We start from the raw sequence: 17,743 nt of genomic DNA, 5'->3' as shown, positions 1-17,743 counted from the left end.
GTATCCAGACATATATTACAAGTCTGCTGCTTTTCTATTTAAAGATTTATTTATTTATTTATTTGGAAAGCAGAATTACAGAGAGAGAGGAAAAGACAGAGAGGGAGATCTTCCATCTGCTGGTTCACTCCCCAAATGGCCACAAAGTCAGGAGCCAGGAGCATCCTCCTGGCCTCCCATATGGATGCAGTGGCCCAAGTTCTTTTTTGCTTTTTTTGCTTTTTTCCCAGGCAAACAGCAGGGTACTAGATTGGAAGTGGAGCAGCCAGGAATTGAACTGCACCCATATAGGATTCTGGCATAACTGGCGGCGTCTTTACCTGCTTACACCACAGTGCACACCCCTACATTTAAAGAAATGCTATTTTGAGGGGCTGGTGCTGTGGCAGAATAGGTTAATCCTCCACATGCGGTGTGCCTGTTCGAGTCCCAGCTGCTTCTCTTCTGATCCAACTCTCTGCTATGGCCTGGGAAAGCGGTGGAAGATGGCCCAAGAGTTGGGCTCCTGCACCAGCATGGGAGACCCAGAAGAAGCTCCTGGCTCCTGGCTTCAGATCAGCCCAGCTCCGGCCATTGCAGCCATTTGCAGCCTTTCTTGCTCGCTCTCTCGCTCTCTCGCTCTCTTTTAAAGATTTGTTTTATTTATTTGACAGACAGTTACAGAGTGAGGTGGAGCCAGAGAGAGAGAGAGGTCTTCCATCTGCTGGTTCACTCCCCAAATGACTACAACAGCTGGTGCTGCACCAATCTGAAGCCAGGAGTTTCTTCCTGGTCTCCCATGTGGTTGCAGGGGCCCAAGGACTTGGGCCATCTTCTACTGCCTTCCCAGGCCATAGCAGAGAGCTGGATCGAAAGTGGAGCAGCTGGGACTCGAACTGGCGCCCATATGGGATGCTGGCGCTGCAGGCCGCAGCTTTAACCCACTGCGCCATAGTGCCGGCCCCCGCAAGACCTTTCTCTCTATCCCTTTCACTGTCTGTAACTCTATCTCTCAAATAAATAAATAAAATATTTTTAAAATACTAATTTTGTTCTCAAACATATAGGGGGAAAATAAAATTTGAACTATAGGAAACCATTGGGAACAACAACAAAAAAAACTGACTTGGGGCCAGCACGGTGCCATAACAGGTAAAGCCACCGCCTGAAGTGCCGGCGTCCCATATGGGCACTGGTTCAAGACTTGGCTGCTCCTCTACCGATCCAGCTCTCTACTATGACCTGGGAAAGCAGTGGAAGATGGCCCAGTTCCTTGGGCCCCTGAATCCCTGTGGGAGACCCGGAGGAGGCTCCTTGCTTCGGATTGGCGCAGCTCCGGCCATTGCAGCCATCTGGGGAGTGAACCAATGAATGGAGGACCTCTCTCTCTCTCTCCCTCCTCCCCCCCCCCCCCCCCCGTGTAACTCTGACTTTCAAATAAATAAATAAATCTTAAAAAAAAAAAAAAAAAACTGGCTGAGAGATGAAGGTGAACTTTTCAAACAATTGGCTTGGATTTTTAAAATTGCCACAAGATGGCAGCACAAGGAAGCTTAAAAAGATGCTGATTGTCTGCCTGAAGGGTATCTGGCTTCTTCACTGTCTATTGTACATAAAAATATTCTAGTGAGGAAATATTTTGGTTCTAGCCACTTCAATTTTTGTCCATATACCCTTAAAACTTTGACTGTTGGTACTGTTTCAAGGGCATTAGCCAGTCCCTAGAGAAACTATCAGAAGAATTTTCCTTTCTTTCCCAAGAGGCCAGTTAAAAATTCATCTTTTTAAGATTTATTTATTTTGGGCCCGCGCCGCGGCTCAATAGGCTAATCCTCCACCTTGCGGCGCCGGAACCCCGGGTTCTAGCCCCGGTCGGGGTGCTGGATTCTTTCCCGGTTGCCCCTCTTCCAGGCCAGCTCTCTGCTGTGGCCTGGGAAGGCAGTGGAGGATGGCCCAAGTGCTTGGGCCCTGCACCCCATGGGAGACCAAGAGAAGCACCTGGCTCCTGCCTTCAGATCAGAGCGGTGCGCCAGCCGCTGCACGCCAGCCGTGGTGGCCACTGGAGGGTGAACCAGCAACAGAGGGAAGACCTTTCTCTCTGTCTCTCTCTCTCACTATCCACTCTGCCTGTCAGAAAAAAAAAAAAAAAAGATTTATTTATTTTGAAGGAGTTATAAAGAGAGAGAGAGAGAGAAACTTCCATCTGCTGTTTCATTCCCCCGATGGCCACAATGGCCAGGGCTGAGCCAGGCCAGAACCAGGCCAGAGCCAGGAGCTCCATCCTGGTATCCCACAGGGGTACAGGAAGCCCATGTGCTTGGGTCATGTTCCATTGCTTTTCCCAGGCCATTAGCAGGGAACTGGATGGAAGTGTAGCTGCTGGGACCTGAAGCAGCGCCCAAATGAATGCCAGTGCCGCAGGCAGTGGCTTTATCTGCTGCACCACAACACTGGCCCCAGAAATTCATTTTTTAAATTCACCAGTCTCCCTTTAATTCTCCCATGTTCACCTTTTTGAAAAATATAGAGGTTCTAGCCAACTGATTTCCATCAGGTTGGTAGAAGTTTTTCTTCTTTCATTCCTGATATTTATAAAGTGAGTCCTTCCCCTTTCTTTCTTGGCCAGTCATTTCAAAGAATGTTCTAAAGATATTTAAAATTTAATTGAAGACCAGAGCATGAAAGAAAGAGAGAGAGAGAGAGGGAGAGGGAGAGGAAGAGAAAGAGAGATCTTCCGTCCACTGGTTCACTCATCAAATGGCTGCAACAGCCAGGTCTGGGAGAAGCTAAAGCCAAGAGCCAGGAACTCTGTCTTGGTCTCCCACAGGAGTGGCGGGGACCCCAGTGCTTGGGCCGTCCTCTGCTGCCTTCCCAGGTGCATTAGCAGGAAGCTGCATGGGAAGCAGGACGGCCAGGACTCCAGCTGGTGTTCTGATGCGGGATGCCAGCTTCATCGCAAGCTGGGGCTTCACCTGCTGCACCCAGCACCAGCCCCAGACCAACTTTTGGTTTTGTTTATTTTCTCTATTTTTCTTTTTCTCTGTGTTAATTATTTCTAATTTAATCTCATTCTGGATGATTTAGATTTAGTTTGTTCTTTTTCTGTTTCCTTAAAGTAGAAGGTTAGATTATTGATTTCAGTTTTTATTTGCCTCATGTACTTTAGGATATGAAGTTTTACTTGATGTGCTGTAAACAACTCTGTTGCTGGGTACAAATGTATTGTATCTTCTTGAAAGACTGTTTTCTCCACTAACAGTTTTGTCTTAAAGTCTGTTTTGTGTAATATTAGTATAGCTACTCCAGTTCTCTTTTGTTCATTGTTTGCATAGAATATATTTTTTCATAGTTCTACTTTTCAATCTATAAATATCTTGAATCTAAAGCAAGTCTTTTGATAGTGTATAGTTGGACAGTTAGTTATTACCATTTAAAAAAAATTTTTTTTTAATTTGAAAGGCAGAGTTACAGAGAGAAGGGAGATCTTCCATCCACTGGATACTCCCTCAGTGGCCGGGGCTGGGGCAAGCCAAAGCCAGCAATCTGGAACTCCCTCTGGGTTTCCCATGTGAGTGCAGGGGCCTAAGCACTTGGTCCATCCTCGTCTGCTTTCCCAGGCACATGAGGGAGCTGGATTGTAAGTGGAGCAGCTAGGACACAAACCAGGGCCCATATGGGATGTCAGTGTCACAGGCAGTGGCTTAATCCCTTGTACTACAAACCCACGCTCCTAGTTTCTGTTTCAGTTGGAGAGTTTTATCCATATACATTTACTGTCATTACTGATAGGAAAAGACTCTCTTTTGCCATTTTGGTGTTTGTTTCCTATGTCTTACGTCTTTTTTGTTCCTCAGTTTCTCACGTCACTGCCTTCCTTTGTGTGAAATATTTTCTTTTTTTAAAAAAAATTATTTATTTGAAAGGCAGAGTGTAATAGAGAAAGATCTTCCATCTACTGGTTCATTCTCCAAATGCCTGCAACCAGGGTTGGACCATGCTGAAGCCAGGAACTCCATCCAGGGCTCCTACATGGGTGGCAGGAACCCAAGTACTTGGGCCATCATCTGCTGCATCTCATGCACATTAACAGGAAGTTGGGGCAGAAACAGATTGGCCAGGACTTGAACTGGAACTCTAATATGGGATATGGGCATCCCAAGTGGTGGCTTAACCTGCCAGGCCACAACCTGTCCCAGTGTTGGAACTTAAAAAAAAAAAAAAAAAAAAAAAATATATATATATATATATATATATATATAGAATTGAAAGGCAGAGTTACAGAGAGGCAGAGGCAGATATATAGAGAGAAAGGTCTTCCATCCACTGGTTCACTTCCCAAATGGCTGCTTCAGCTGGAGCTGGACTGATCCAAGCTGGGAGCCAGGAGATTTTTCTGGGTCTCCCATGTGTGTGCAGGGGCCCAAGGATTTGGGCCATCTTCTACTGCTATCCCAGGCCATAGCAGAGAGCTGGATCGGAAGAGGAGCAACCGGGTCTAGGACCAGCACCCAAATGGGAAGCTGGCACCTCAGGCCAGGGCTTTAACCCACTGAGCCACACCTTTGGCCCCTACTCCAAGTCTTAGTAAATTTGAGTTCCAAGTCAAGTCAAATAATGACACCCTTGCAAGGGGGTCCACTAGCCAAGTCAAATGAGAGTCCTCTAGGAGTGGAGCTTTGAAAGAACTCTGGGGACGACTAGACTTCGTGATTGCCGTGAGTGTAGCATGCTGGTTTTCAAAGCTATCATGCAGCTGAAGGAGAATGAAGAATTCTTTTTAACCAACAGTCAGCTGTTTTTCCTAAATAAGCATTTACAGATTGCTGCAAGCCCTGAATTGACTCTCAGAGTTCTGAAAAAGTTGATTCTGGCCATTTTCTCATTTCTTACAATGGAAGAGAATTTTTGGAGGCCTTTGTTCCACCGCTTTTCCTGGCATCACTTGTTAGCCAGTTAATGGCTTTGTCTTTAGCTCTTCTTTCTGGTTATCAGTCTTCGAGGGGAAACCAAGGCAGATACATTAGGGCTCCTCAAGGCTGCTGGACTCACAAACTTATGGAGGGGAAAGGAAAGCACCTACAGGAGGCTGCTGAGCGATTTGTGAGCCTTTTCACTTACCATTAGCCCCAAGCCTAACATAGGTACTGCTTTTGCCCTGGCGCCAGTGTACCTACATTCCCCTTCAGGCCGAGGACTGTCTCACCAGGTCGTTTTTATGCTTTTCAGAAACCCCTTCCCCAGCTTCATCTCACAGTCTTTCTTACAGGTGAGTGATGCTGTGCTTCTTTCTCCTGAGATCTGTCCCCTCTGTCCCCGCGGACATTCTGCCGGCTGCCCGCACGGGGTGCTTCCGTCCTGGTCTGCCCCACTGATGAGAGAGAAGGGGGACCGGCATTGGGTCTACTGTGCCTATGAGTAATTTCTTTTTTTTTAATTTCTTTTTTTATTTTTTATTTTTTGTTATTTTTTGACAGGCAGAGTGGACAGTGAGAGAGAGAGAGACAGAGAGAAAGGTCTTCCTTTACCGTTGGTTCACCTTCCAATGGCTGCCGCGGCCGGCATGTTGCGGCCAGCGCACCGCGCTGATCCGAAGGCAGGAGCCAGGTACTTATCCTGGTCTCCCATGGGGTGCAGGGCCCAAGCACTTGGGCCATCCTCCACTGCACTCCCTGGCCACAGCAGAGAGCTGGCCTGGAAGAGGGGCAACCGGGACAGAATCCAGCGCCCTGACCGGGTCTAGAACCCGGTGTGCCGGCGCCGCAAGGCAGAGGATTAGCCTAGTGAGCCGCGGCGCTGGCCGCATATGAGTAATTTCATCTTATTCGTAGCAGGGGATTTTCTTTTTCTCTCTGGCCTTTCCTTTCCTTTGCTGATGCTCTTATTTCTGCTCTTCAGGCCTTCATCTGCCTCCTCTGGACAGGGGATTTTTTCTTTCAGATCATCCCTAACTGGGGACTCAGGCCCCTTCAGAGTCCGCACTCCTAACAGTTCTGGTAAGTTAAATAATATTCTCAAAGGAGGGGCCTCAGCCATTGAATGAAGATTCTCAAGGTGACAGGAAGTTGAGATCGACCCCTCAAAGAGTACTGTCTCCAGTTTGGTTCCTTAAAGAGTCATCCCATGTCCTTCACACTGAAGGGACGCTCTGGGTCTTTCCTTAATAGAACTCATCCTGTCACCCATTGAATCTGGTTATTTATCCAGGTTAGCCAACAGGATTAAGCTGGCTTTTTTATTTGTTTGTTTTACTGAGATTGCTATGTTGAACACACTGGGAGCTCAGTTCTGAGGACTGTAAAACCTCTGCTGCCAGTGCTCTTGATGAGCAGCTGCCACCTTCCACAGCTCACCCAGATCTTCATTTATTCTTTATTTTTATAGACTTTTTTTTAAAAAAAGATATTTATTTGAAAGGCAGAGTTACAGAGAAAGATCTTCCATCTGCTAGTTTGCTCCCCAGATGGCCACAACGGCCAGAGCTGTGCTGATCTGAAGCCAGGACCAGGAGCCAGGAGTTTCCTCTGGGTCTCCATGCAGGTGCAGGAGCCCAAGGACTTGGGCCATCTTTTACTGCTTTCCCAGGCCATAGCAGAGAGCTGGATTGGAAGTGGAGCAGCCGGGACACAAACCGGTGCCCATATGGGATGCTGGCACTGCAGGTGGCAGCTTGACCTGCTATACCATGGCACCTTCTTCCACCCAGATCTTTAGATTTTTCCCTACATCTTTCCACTGATAGTTAAATCTCAGACCTCTGTCAGTGCCCCATCCTAACAGGAGAATGGACTTTATAATCCACCTCTTACATTGCTTAGCTAATAGTCTTTCCCCTTCTTAGTGTTCCTTTGGTTAAGAACTACCTAGTTACCCTGACCCATAACTAACACTGCTGAGAAGTGCCCAAGCAAGTTACCTCTTACCATTCCATTCCATTCACCAGGTCCCAGGGAGGGCAGAGCCACACAGGACAGTCTTCCTGGTCTCCAGCTACCAGCCCTGCAGGTGAGGCCTGGTAGCCTAACTTGTGTGTGTATAGAAACTTGCGTGGTTCTGCTTGCCCACTAAGTTCTTCATCCTGGTCTCCTGTCAGGGTGGCAGGATGTAGCCAGCGTGGTGAGCATATGTTCACAGGTTTCCAGAATGGCCTCAGTTTCGGGGAGTACATCATACTGTCATACTATGTTCCCAGTGAGGAGTTTTAAATTCAGTCATGGTACGGATAGGCTTTGAACTGAGAGGTCTTGGCCAGGGTGAAATAAGTGTGGGCCCACTGACCCTGACGTACTTTCAACTGAATGTATGTTTTCAGTGGAGGTTCTGTTTGAACTAGGAAAAAACATGTGAAGTTCTTCAGAGACAGCTAGAATATTGCTTTATGAGGCTATGATTCTGATCCAAGCCAAAAAAGAAGCGAGCTTGATAATGAGGAGCTCTGTTAAGTGGAAAGTCCATTCCAGCCTCTTGGTGACTTGGGTTTTGAGGGTATGTGGGCCCTTTATTCTACTCCAAGCTCCTGGCAACCCCAGGGATAGCTCTTTTACACTAAGGTAGATATATCTGTTGCCACCTTATTCCAAAATGTCCCTTATTTTCATGCAAGCAGTTAGGTTCTAAGCCTTAAGAGGCAACACAGGGGAGAAAGCATCCCTCCCTAAGGTCCTTGTAAGTGGAGGGATTGACTTAGATGGAAACAGACGTCAGAGACCTGGAGACTGTCTACAAATACATGGCCCCTAATGGTGTCTTGATTGAAACAAGCTGTAAAAATCCAAGAGCAAAACAAAACTAAAACCCCTGTAAGAAAGTTGAGGAAAATTGAGTTATCAATTGAAACATTTATTTAAAGCATTCCTAATATTGAGGTTAATTGTTAGGTATGATGATAATATTTTTGTTTTTATTTATTTTTAAAGATTTATTTGACAGAGTTACAAAGAGAGGTAGACACAGAGAGGAGAGAGGAGAGAGAGAGAGAGAGAGAGAGGTCTTCCATCCACTGGTTCACTCTCCAAATGGCTGCAATGGCTGGAGTAGCTAAGAGCCAGGAGCTTCTTCCAGGTCTCCCATGTGGGTACAGGGGCCCAATCACTTGGGCCATCTTCCACCACTTTCCCAGGCCATAGCAGAGAGCTGGATCAGAAGTGGAGCAGCCGGTACTCGAACCGGTGCCCACATGGGATGCCAGCGCTGCAGACCAGGGCTTTAACCCGCTGCACCACAGCGCCGGCCCTGATAAGGTTTTTTTGTTTGTTTTTGATAGCCTTTATGTTCTGTACATACATGCTAAAATATTTATGGATGGGAAATTAAATGATTGGCCATGAGTTAATTGTTGAAGCTAGGTGATGGGTGAGTTTGTTGGAATAATCTACTTCAGTATTTTTTTTTAATTTCCATTAAAAGCTTTTAAGGATTATTAAAGAAAGTGCCACCTCCTCCAAGGTATTAGAATTCTATCTCCACGGTAATCATTCCTAGGTGTGGTAGTCATTCCAGATCTTGCAAAACAGCTTGTTTTTTTTTTTTTTTTAATAGCCTTATTATCCTAAACTATGAAAATGTTTGAGTTTTATAAGTACCAACAAAGCTTTTGTCACATGAAATACAGCAAATCTTAAGTTTGGAAAAGTTAGCTATCATGTAATAGAGAAAACCATGGGGAAGTAACAGTGGTGGCTTCTGTATAATGATTTGAGAGGGACTTAGTTGCCCTTTTGTTGCAATAAACACTTATGTGTGTTTTCCTGTTACCTGCTAAGACTCTCTACCAACAGAGGCAGATGGGATTAGCCAGGGGGAATGAAGCATGGAGCACTTCGAGATAGAGCATCTTCAAGATCTGGCCTGCAAGCACTACTGAAGGGTGGACTGGAGCATCCTGTACCCACTAGGGGAGATGGCCTCGGATAATGGACCCTCGCTTTGTTTCCTGGTTTCATTCTGCATCTTTTCTGTCTTTACCCTACACACCTTGTGTTACCTCCCAGGAAAGTGGCCAGGTTTTATGCATGGCCAGGGCTTTAAGAAAAGTTTGTATCACTCCCAGAAGACATATGTAGCTCCCTTCATTTTCTGTAACTTCCAACTAAGGTTGTTAAAATATTCTTGCCATCATGCTTGAGCTGGGTGTGGGGGTAATAAACTCATCAACCACGTTTCATTTCTGTCTTTCATTTTTTAGGTTTGGATGCTTTGTTCCACTGCCAGTGTTAACAAGTAACAACTCTGGTCTTTGTCCTCACTGATCACACTTTTCTGTTTACCTGTGTTTCTTCCAGGCCTACTTACTATTAAATGTGTTGATTTTCCTTTGTCAAAGTAGCAGTTGGAGACAGGGTTTCAGCTTACTCAAGCATGTAGATAATAAAATGAAAAGGATGCCTTCTTATTGACTATTGCAACTCTATTGTTACAAGCTCTAGAATGCTGGAATGGCCACACAAGTCGTCTCCAAGACTGTCACTGCTGAAGCCTCAGACATCCTCATCATCACCTGGCGGCTGGGAAGCAGAGTCTGCCTGGTGACAAATGCTAACCTGCTGCCTTTGAAAGTTTTTTGTTAAATTAACCTCATTAATTAAATTCAGTTCACCTCATAAGTACACCTGCCCCTTCAAAATATAAAAACATGAATGGACTTGGTTCCATTAATTCCTAAACCATAGAAGTGGCAAAGTGGAGAAGAGAGAAACAGTTTTATTTTTGGCCTTTTTATTATTCTAGCAATCAGAGGCTTCCAATCTTATTTTTAGATGGTTATCTATTTGCTTTATATGTGAACCCAACCAATGAAAACCATTCTAAAACATCGATAATAAATTCCATGAGAAACAATGGTCCCTTTGTCTCCAATTCAGATCCTTTAGAGAGAAGGAAAAGCCTCTTTTCTGGACAAAAACTGACCCAATAGCAAAAAGATGAAAATCCAGTCTCTGTCAAGCTGGACAGGAGGTAGTGTCAGGTTTGTAAAACCAAACCTGGAACCTACTTCCATGGAACACCCTTTGACTAGAAAAAACCATCCCTCCTCCAACCTTATAATTCTGTTTTAAAAGGACATCTCTCCTAACTCCCACCTCAATAAATATCCAGTCAAAAGTATTCTCCACCGTTATTAAACTTTTCCACAAACTCTGTGGGGGAAGATTTACCCTGAGACAAACAGAGAACAGAGAGGGGATTTTGGAAAGAGATAAAAAGTACAAGGCAAAGTGGTCCCAGTGTTGGAAATGAGAACATTCTGCTGCCTGTGTGATTTCACCGATGAGGCAGGTGAAAGGTAACGTCAGGTGGGTATGAGGAAGAGGAGTTATTTGTGATGAGACTGGGACATGTTGAGACTCTTAGCTGTATGTCGCATGGACTTGTACTCTGAGAGAAAAGCAGGATGCAAGGCAGCCTTGAATTCTAGGGGAAATGGTGGGGTTGGGGATGCCCTGGAACCAACTGTGTCAGGATTGCTTGCTCCTCCTTTGCAGCCCTCCTGCTGATGCGGGGCCAAGGTCAGGCCTCTAGTATACTGAGGGAAAAACCAGTAGATACAGGAAAGCAGGAGCCGGCTCCCAGCCCATCATTTGGCCAGATCCTTAGTAGTCTTTACCGTGAGGCTGGAGGCCTGGGTTTCCTTTGTGTCCTCTGGTCATCCTCCCTGGCCCACCCTCACTCTATGCCCCTCACCCACCCTGAAGAACAGAGAGCTTTTCAGTTCTTTGCCACAAAGTAATTAAAAAGAGGTGGTTTCTTTGTTTAAACAGTTACTAAATTGGTTCATCTCCAATCTCCAGCCCCACCCTCCCCCCCATCAGTCCTGTATGATCACATCATCATCGTCATCGTTGTCCTCCTCATCTTCCTCCTCCTCCTCTTCCTCCCCATCTTCTGGCAATTCTTCCTCCTCTTCCTCTTCGTCTTCATCTAGACAAACTACAACCTCAGCTGGCTCAGGTAATCGAGAGTCAAACCAGTCCCGAACCTGCTGGGTGCTAAGCCTTGATGCCTGACTCAGTTGAGGGATATCACTTTCCCGCAGCTGTTGGTGGGCTGCCCAGTATCTCTCCAGGGGTCGGATATCCGGTGGGGGTGGGGGGATCGGCAGAGGTGGTGTCTCAGCCCATTCATTCAAAGAGCGGGTGGATGGTGGTGGTGTAGGATTGGCCGGGTCTTGGAAACTAGGGGCACCAGGTACTGCATTGTCCCGAAACCATTTTAGTTGCCCATGCTTCAAGGCATAGCGTGTGTCACCAAACCACTGAATGATCTCAGGACGAGGTAAACCAGTGATCTGTTCTAATTTATGGTAATCCTCACGTCGTGCCCATTGGCACTGTAAAAAAAAGGATTTGAGGATAGCCAGCTGCTCTTTGGTCTTGCGTTTAGTCTTTCGCTGGCGTTGCATATCTGGGGAGAGATACTCCATGGGGCCAACCCTACCTGGTACTGAGTTATGCCTTAGCCCTTGGGGCCAGGCTGCCTCCAGATGTGGGGGTAGTGCCTGTTCACTGGGTGACAGTGACTGTGGGACACAGCCCAGTGGCTGCAAGCGTTTAGAGGTGGCAGTGGCTCCATTAGCCAGTACCTGGTAAGAGGAAGAAGAGGTAGAGGAAGGAGGAGGAGTCACACTAGATGCTGACTCCTCCTTACAACTACTGGCGAGTAATGAGACCGGTGGGGGCTTATCTCTAGCACGCGGCTGGTGGACACCTGTGGAGTGGTTCCAGGAAGCAGTGCCTACAGCACGTGACTGCTCAGGACCCCCACCTGCCTGCTCCTTACAGAGGCTACTGCTTTGAAGATCCTGCCAAAAATCAGATTGATGGGGGAATGCTCCACTGGCAGGTGTCAGCAAGGGCTCCTTTGCTTTCTGGTGACTTAGTGGCAATGGTGGTATCTGAGAGGACTCCTCAGGCTCGACCTTCAGTCCTTTCACCTGAGTGGGCGCGCTGGGAGTCAGAGGACCTATTCCAAGACCGACTTGTTCCGGGTGTGGCATTGGAGAAGGAGGCACCTCCTCTGGGGGCCGCCCTGCGTGATGAGTGAAAGAGAGAAGGGATTTGAAATGAAGTTGGTCCCGGTGATAGACCACGCGGGCCCGAGTCTCTTCTATTTCTTCAGAGGACCAGCTAATGCCACAGCGCAGGCGCTGGGCCATGAACCAGGTCTTGACCTTCTCCATCTGCAGCCCGTAACGTAGGCAGAGAAGGGCAATGTCTGCTAGACTGGGGTAGGGAAAGTAGCTGAAGGTTTGCAGCAGGTGTTCATTGCTGTCCAGCTCACTGGTCTGGGCTGCTTGGGTCCATACGAGCTGTAGCTCCTCAGAGATCGGAGGGAGGCAGATGAGACCCGCCGGTGAGCCGTTAAGACTGCTGGCCTCCTTATTAGGAGGCATGGTGCTTTCTGATGTATGCCCTTCAGAGAAAGCTGTAATAGGAAGAGAAACAGCTCAGTCACTGGGGCTCCTTTACTGGGACACGGGGCTCAATTTCTTCCAAACCACTGGACACCAAACTTTCTGTTTGTATCATGAGTTGCTTTTAAAGCGCTGCAACAAGTTCTCATTTAATTTCCACAACCTTGCAGTCATCAGGGCCTGCTATGATTTATTTCCATTTTCCAAGAAAACTGAACTCCATAGAAGTGAAACCACCTCAAGTCACATGACTAGCGAGTATTGTCACCAAAATGAAAATCTGTCTTTAGAGGTTAAGAAGGAAGTCTACGGGCCAGCACTGTGGTGTAGTGGGTAAAGCCGCCTGCCATCCCATATGGGCACCGGTTTGAGTCCCAGCTGCTCCACTTCTGTTCCAGCTCTCTGCTGTGGCCTGGGAAAGCAGTAGAAGATGGCCCAAGGACTCCCTGCACCTGCATGGGAGACTCGGAAGAAGCTCCTGGCTCCTGGCTTCAGATCTGGACAGCTCTGGCCATTGTGGCCACCTGGGGAGTGAACCAGAGGATGGAAGACCTCCCCCCATCCCCAGCCCCTGCCTCTCAAATAAATAAAATATCTTAAAAAAAAAATTTCATGGCCATATTACCCTGAGCATACCTGATCTTGTCTGATCTTGGAAGCTAAGCAGGGTCAGGCCTAGTTAGTACTAGCATGGGAGACTGCCTGGGAATACGGGGTGCTGTAGGGTTATTTTAAAAAAAAAGAAGGGGCCAGCGCTGTGGCAGCCATTGGAGGGTGAGCCAACGGCAAAGGAAGACCTTTCTCTCTGTCTCTCTCACTGTCCACTCTGCCTGTCAAAAAAAAAAAAAAAAAAAAAAAAAGAAAGAAAGAAAAAAGAAAAAGAAAGAAAGGGGATGTTTTGGCCGGCGCTGTGGCTCACTAGGCCAATCCTCCTCCGCTTGCGGCGCCGGTACTCTGGGTTCTAGTCCCGGTTGGGGCACCGGTTCTGTACCGTTTGCCCCTCTTCCAGGCCAGCTCTCTGCTGTGGCCCAGGAGTGCAGTGGAGGATGGCCCAAGTGCTTGGACCCTGCACCCGCATGGGAGACCAGGAGGAAGCAGGAAGCACCTGGCTCCTGACTTCGGATCGGCGCAGCACGCTGGCCATGGAGGCCATTTGGGGGGTGAACCAATGGAAGGAGACCTTTCTCTCTGTCTCTCTCTCTCTCTCTAACTGCCTGTCAAAAAAAAAAAATAAAAAAGAAAATGCACTCTATTAGAGCCTTTAAAATATTTTTTCTGTTACATTTTTATTAATTACTTGAGAGGCAAAGAGACAGAAAGAGAGCTTCCTTCCACTGATTTATTCCTCAAAGGCTAAGGCTGTGCTAGGTTGAAGCCAGGGGTCAGAAATTCAATCCAGGTTTCCCATGTGTGTGGCAGGAACCCAAGAACTTGAGCACCTGCTGCCTCCCAGGGTGCAGGAAGTTGGAATCGGGAGCAGAGCTGGGATTCAAACCCAGGCACTCTGTTTTGGGGTGTGGGGTGCCCCAAGCCATGACTTGACTGCTAGGCCAGATAATGGCCCCTAGAGCCTTTATCTTTCTAATTGGAACTCTGGAAGCAGTCTCCCACTGTCATGCAGCAAGAGTCACAAACGAAGAGAGAGGAGTAGGATCTCCAAACCGGCCCTAACTCCTTAGCTCCTAAAAATGTATGATCATCTCTAGAATGCGGAGAGCGAGCTGGGAATCCACTGATGGTTCTCTAGAGGTAGGACAGCACTGTCCTCTGCCCAGCCCCCCTCTCTGCTTCCCCTTCTTGGCATAGGGCTGTTGCAAGGAGAGGAATGACAGGCCTTTAGGACCCAAGCCCACACCAATGGCTTGCTTTCTTTCCATCCTGCCGTAGGATAAGAGATAGAGGTCGGAGATTTGGCATAAACGGGGCTCACTCCCCTTGGCTCAGGTCTTGCAGAGAGAGAATGTTTTCCTCCCCCAAGTCAGCCAGGGAACAAAGGTTATCCCCTCCCCCAGCCTTTGTCTCTTCCAGTAGCTCAGCCTCCCTCCAGGGAGCCGGGAGAGCTCCCTCAGACACTAACAGCCCCCCTCCACACAGGGCCAAGGCTTCCTGCTCTTATCTTTTCAGTCCAGCTTTCTCCTCCAGACCAGGAGGCCAGGCTCATTAGAAATTGTAACCAGCTCCCGCAAGCTCTCCACAGCAGCACTGTGGGGAGAGCCCCTGACTGTACGGCTTTTTCTGAAATACCTCTCAAGTTATTTCCAGACTATTCCTGTTGACAAATTTAACTCAGTTCCCTCTGCAGGCATGAGAGACCCTTTACGCGTGTTACCCTTTACCTTAGGGGAATCCCGTCTGTTGTTTATAAACAACCTGATCTGTAAAGGACGGGGCAGGATTCCTATTTGTAAATGCTACATGATGAACTGAGGAAATCTTCAAGTCCATAAACTTAAAATCGTGTGACATCAGGGATTCCATATGATGCTTTAAAAAACTCAGAAGCGTTATAACGATTGTGACCATTTCCTTGTAACAAGCAGCTCTAACAAACAGAAGGTCATACAAATCCTATCAGCAATAGAGCCCGAAGAGTGCCCTAAGAGGGTACATACAGGCAGCATGGCATGGTAGGCAGAAATATGAATTCAGACCTGTTAGTTTGAATCTCAATCAAGCCTCTTACCAGCTCTGTGATCTTGAGGAAAAGCTATTGAACTTAATGAAACTGTTTCCTTGTATGTCAAAAATGGAGACCGTGTGTATCAACAGTTATATATTCTTACAGACCACCTACTATGTGTGAGGTGTTTCCCCAAGCAGTTGGTGGAGATGAAAGTCTGGGGTGGGGCAGATTTGAGATAAACTGTAGCTGTGCCACTTTGTACAGTGCTACTTGTTCTTGGGCAAGTTATTGAACCTCTCTAAGCCTTAGTTTCTCATCAGAAAAAAAAGCATCTACCTGGTAAGTTTATGACTAAATGAAAAATGCACTTGACACTATGCCTAGAACAAAGTAAAGGCTCAGTAAAGCTTTGGTCATCACTTGAGGGCTTCATGGGATGCACCTGTATAAGGTAGTTCTGGAAGGTGCGGGGAAAGACCAAATCCTGGGGCTGGCACTCGGCACAGCAGTTAAGATACCAGCTGGGATGCCCCATCCCATGTCAGAGTGATTGGGTTTGAGTCCCAGCTCCGCTTCCAATTCTCTAGCTTTCTGCTAATGTGCACCCTGGGAGGCAGCAGGTGATGGTTCAAGTATTTTTGGGTCCCCACCACCCATGTGGGAACCCAGATTCAGTTCCCTGTTCCTGGCTTTAGCCTGGCCTAGCCTCTAACTATTGCACACATTTGGGGGAATGAACCAGTGGATGGAAGATCTGTCTTTGTCTCTCTGCCATTCAAATAAAAAACAAAATAAGAAAAAAATGTTTAAAGAGAATCCTTTAAAATGATTTTGGAAGGCAGACATTTAGCCTAGTGGTTAAGACACCCACATCCCCTATCATCAGAGTACCTGGGTTCAAGACTCCAGCTTCCTGCGAGTGCAGATCTGCGGGGACAGTGGCAATAGCTCTAGTAATTAGGTTCTTGCCACCCACATGGGAGACCAGGATTGAGTTTCCAGCTCCCTGCTTTGGTCTGGCCCAGTCCTGGCCTTTGCAGGCATTTGGGGAGTGAACCAGCAGATGTGAAAAACTTCTCTGTCTCAAATTAAAACAATTAGGGCAGGGGGCTGTGCTGCCACCTGAAATGCAAACATCCCATGTGAGCCACAGTTGGGAGTCCCAGTTGCTCCACGCTAATGCACCTGGGAAGGCAGAGGAAGATGACCCAACTTTTTGGGTCCCTGTCGTCCACGTGGGACATCCAGATGGAGTTACCAGGCTCCTGGCTTCAGCCTGGCTCAGCCTCAGCTGTTGTGGCCATCTGGGGAGTGAACCAGCAGGTGTAAGATCTGTCTCTCCCTCTTTCTGTAACTCTGCCTTTCAAATAGTAAACAAATATAAAAAAATAATTAAAAGAAGATCATGAGTGGATACAGCTGGTTAAGCTGCCACTGGAGACTCCTGCATTCCGTATCAAGTCGTAGCTACTCCACGCTTCCCCAGGAGTCCCTGACCCCCTGCGTCAGCCTGACCTAGCCCCAGCTGTTACGGAACATATCTCTCTTCCTTCCCCTTTCTCACTGTCATTCTGCATTTCAAATTTATCTTAAAGAACAAATCCTGATTTTCAATGTTCTTACAGAGCCCCAATTCTAGCTAGCAGTGGAGAAAACCTGGGTATTTGTGACTTTAACAGGTTTTATAATTTGGGTTTGGATGTAATTTCAGGGTGCACTTTGCTGCTTTATGAAAGTACGAAAACCACTACTTTCAGAGAATTGCATCCACGATTAGATCCTTTTTGATTGCGGTGGGAACTGCCAACGTGATAAGGCTCCCTTTCTCTTCAGTGCCAGCCAGGCTCACTGTGGACACAGCAACACTGTTTCCATGGCCCTGTACTAACCACCATTTAGAAATAGTGGCCCACCAGGACCACCACCAGATCCAAGCTGGAGAACATGATGGCAACGCCTGACATCCGCTTAACCTTATTTGTGTTCTGCTCTGAAAAACACTGTAACATTTCAGATTGTGGAAAACGTAGCCTAAGGAATACAGCGGTCCAGTAGGAGGTTAAAGACTGCCGGATGGGAATGGGAGACAGATACAGTGCTAAGCTTCAGAGGAAACATTTTGCTTTATTCATGTGGTTTGGCAGCCTTCAGATTCTCAGCCTCAGCTTGAGATTTCAGTGTCATGTGCAGCAATGCAAATAACATATTTGCTGGACTGTGTACATCGAGTTTTCACTTACACGAAGCCCACGTTAGGGCAGACTCCCTGAAACACAGTGGTAGGGGATGGCTGGTACTTCCCTGGAAGTGGCTCTTGAGAATTATAAGTAGGGCAGACCCTGCAGTAAATCAAAACCACAGTGAAGACACTGCAGTGTTTTGTGGAAAGCTGAAGAAGGATGGACGCCTAGGGCAGGGTGGTGGCGCTGAGTATCCTGAATAATAATTAAGTTTGTATCTTAAAAAAAAAAAGATTTATTTATTTGAAAGGCAGAGCAACAAGGAGAAAGAAAGGGAGCGCAGAGAGACATTCTGCAGCTGCTGATTCACTCCCTAAATGGCTGTTAACAGCCAGGTCTGGGCCAGGCCAAAGCCAGAAGCCAGGAACTCCATCCTGCTCTCCCATATTGTGGCAGGGGCCCAAGTAGCTGGGCCATCTTTCGCTGCTTTCCCAGGCACGTTATCGGGAAACTGGATCTGAAGAACAGCCGGGACCTGAACTGGTGCTCCCATAC

At 47.2% G+C, this 17,743-nt stretch overlaps 2 protein-coding genes and 1 pseudogene across 6 annotated transcripts in view; 2 read left to right on the top strand and 1 right to left on the bottom strand.

The window, feature by feature from the left end:
* Positions 1-9,137, top strand: part of RNF212B (ring finger protein 212B) — a 46,135-nt gene extending 36,998 nt beyond the window's left edge. For 2 of the 5 annotated variants that reach the window (XM_051822668.3, XM_017348204.4), the window contains 4 exons: positions 5,206-5,245; positions 5,875-5,972; positions 6,920-6,981; positions 8,739-9,137. In XM_051822668.3, the coding sequence (XP_051678628.3) occupies positions 5,206-5,245; positions 5,875-5,972; positions 6,920-6,981; positions 8,739-8,804 (266 nt within the window). In that variant the 3' untranslated portion in view covers positions 8,805-9,137. The remainder of the gene's footprint in view (positions 1-5,205; positions 5,246-5,874; positions 5,973-6,919; positions 6,982-8,738) is intronic. The other 3 variants (XM_089309876.1, XM_051822665.3, XM_089309877.1) reach the window with 3 other exon arrangements.
* A 536-nt stretch (positions 9,138-9,673) lies between these two features.
* Positions 9,674-17,743, bottom strand: part of HOMEZ (homeobox and leucine zipper encoding) — a 10,605-nt gene continuing 2,535 nt past the window's right edge. Inside the window, exon 2 of the mRNA XM_002718078.6 lies at positions 9,674-12,396. Within this exon, the coding sequence (XP_002718124.3) occupies positions 10,781-12,396 (1,616 nt within the window). The 3' untranslated portion in view covers positions 9,674-10,780. The remainder of the gene's footprint in view (positions 12,397-17,743) is intronic.
* Positions 12,994-13,112, top strand: LOC127483860 (5S ribosomal RNA; annotated as a pseudogene).

The sequence above is a fragment of the Oryctolagus cuniculus genome, chromosome 12, assembly GCF_051225735.1.
Source record: "Oryctolagus cuniculus isolate XC-2025 breed Fujian yellow rabbit chromosome 12, ASM5122573v1, whole genome shotgun sequence".
Taxonomy (NCBI): Eukaryota; Metazoa; Chordata; class Mammalia; order Lagomorpha; family Leporidae; genus Oryctolagus; species Oryctolagus cuniculus.
Note: the sequence above shows the minus strand (reverse complement) of the source record. Positions and strands in the feature narration are given on the sequence as shown.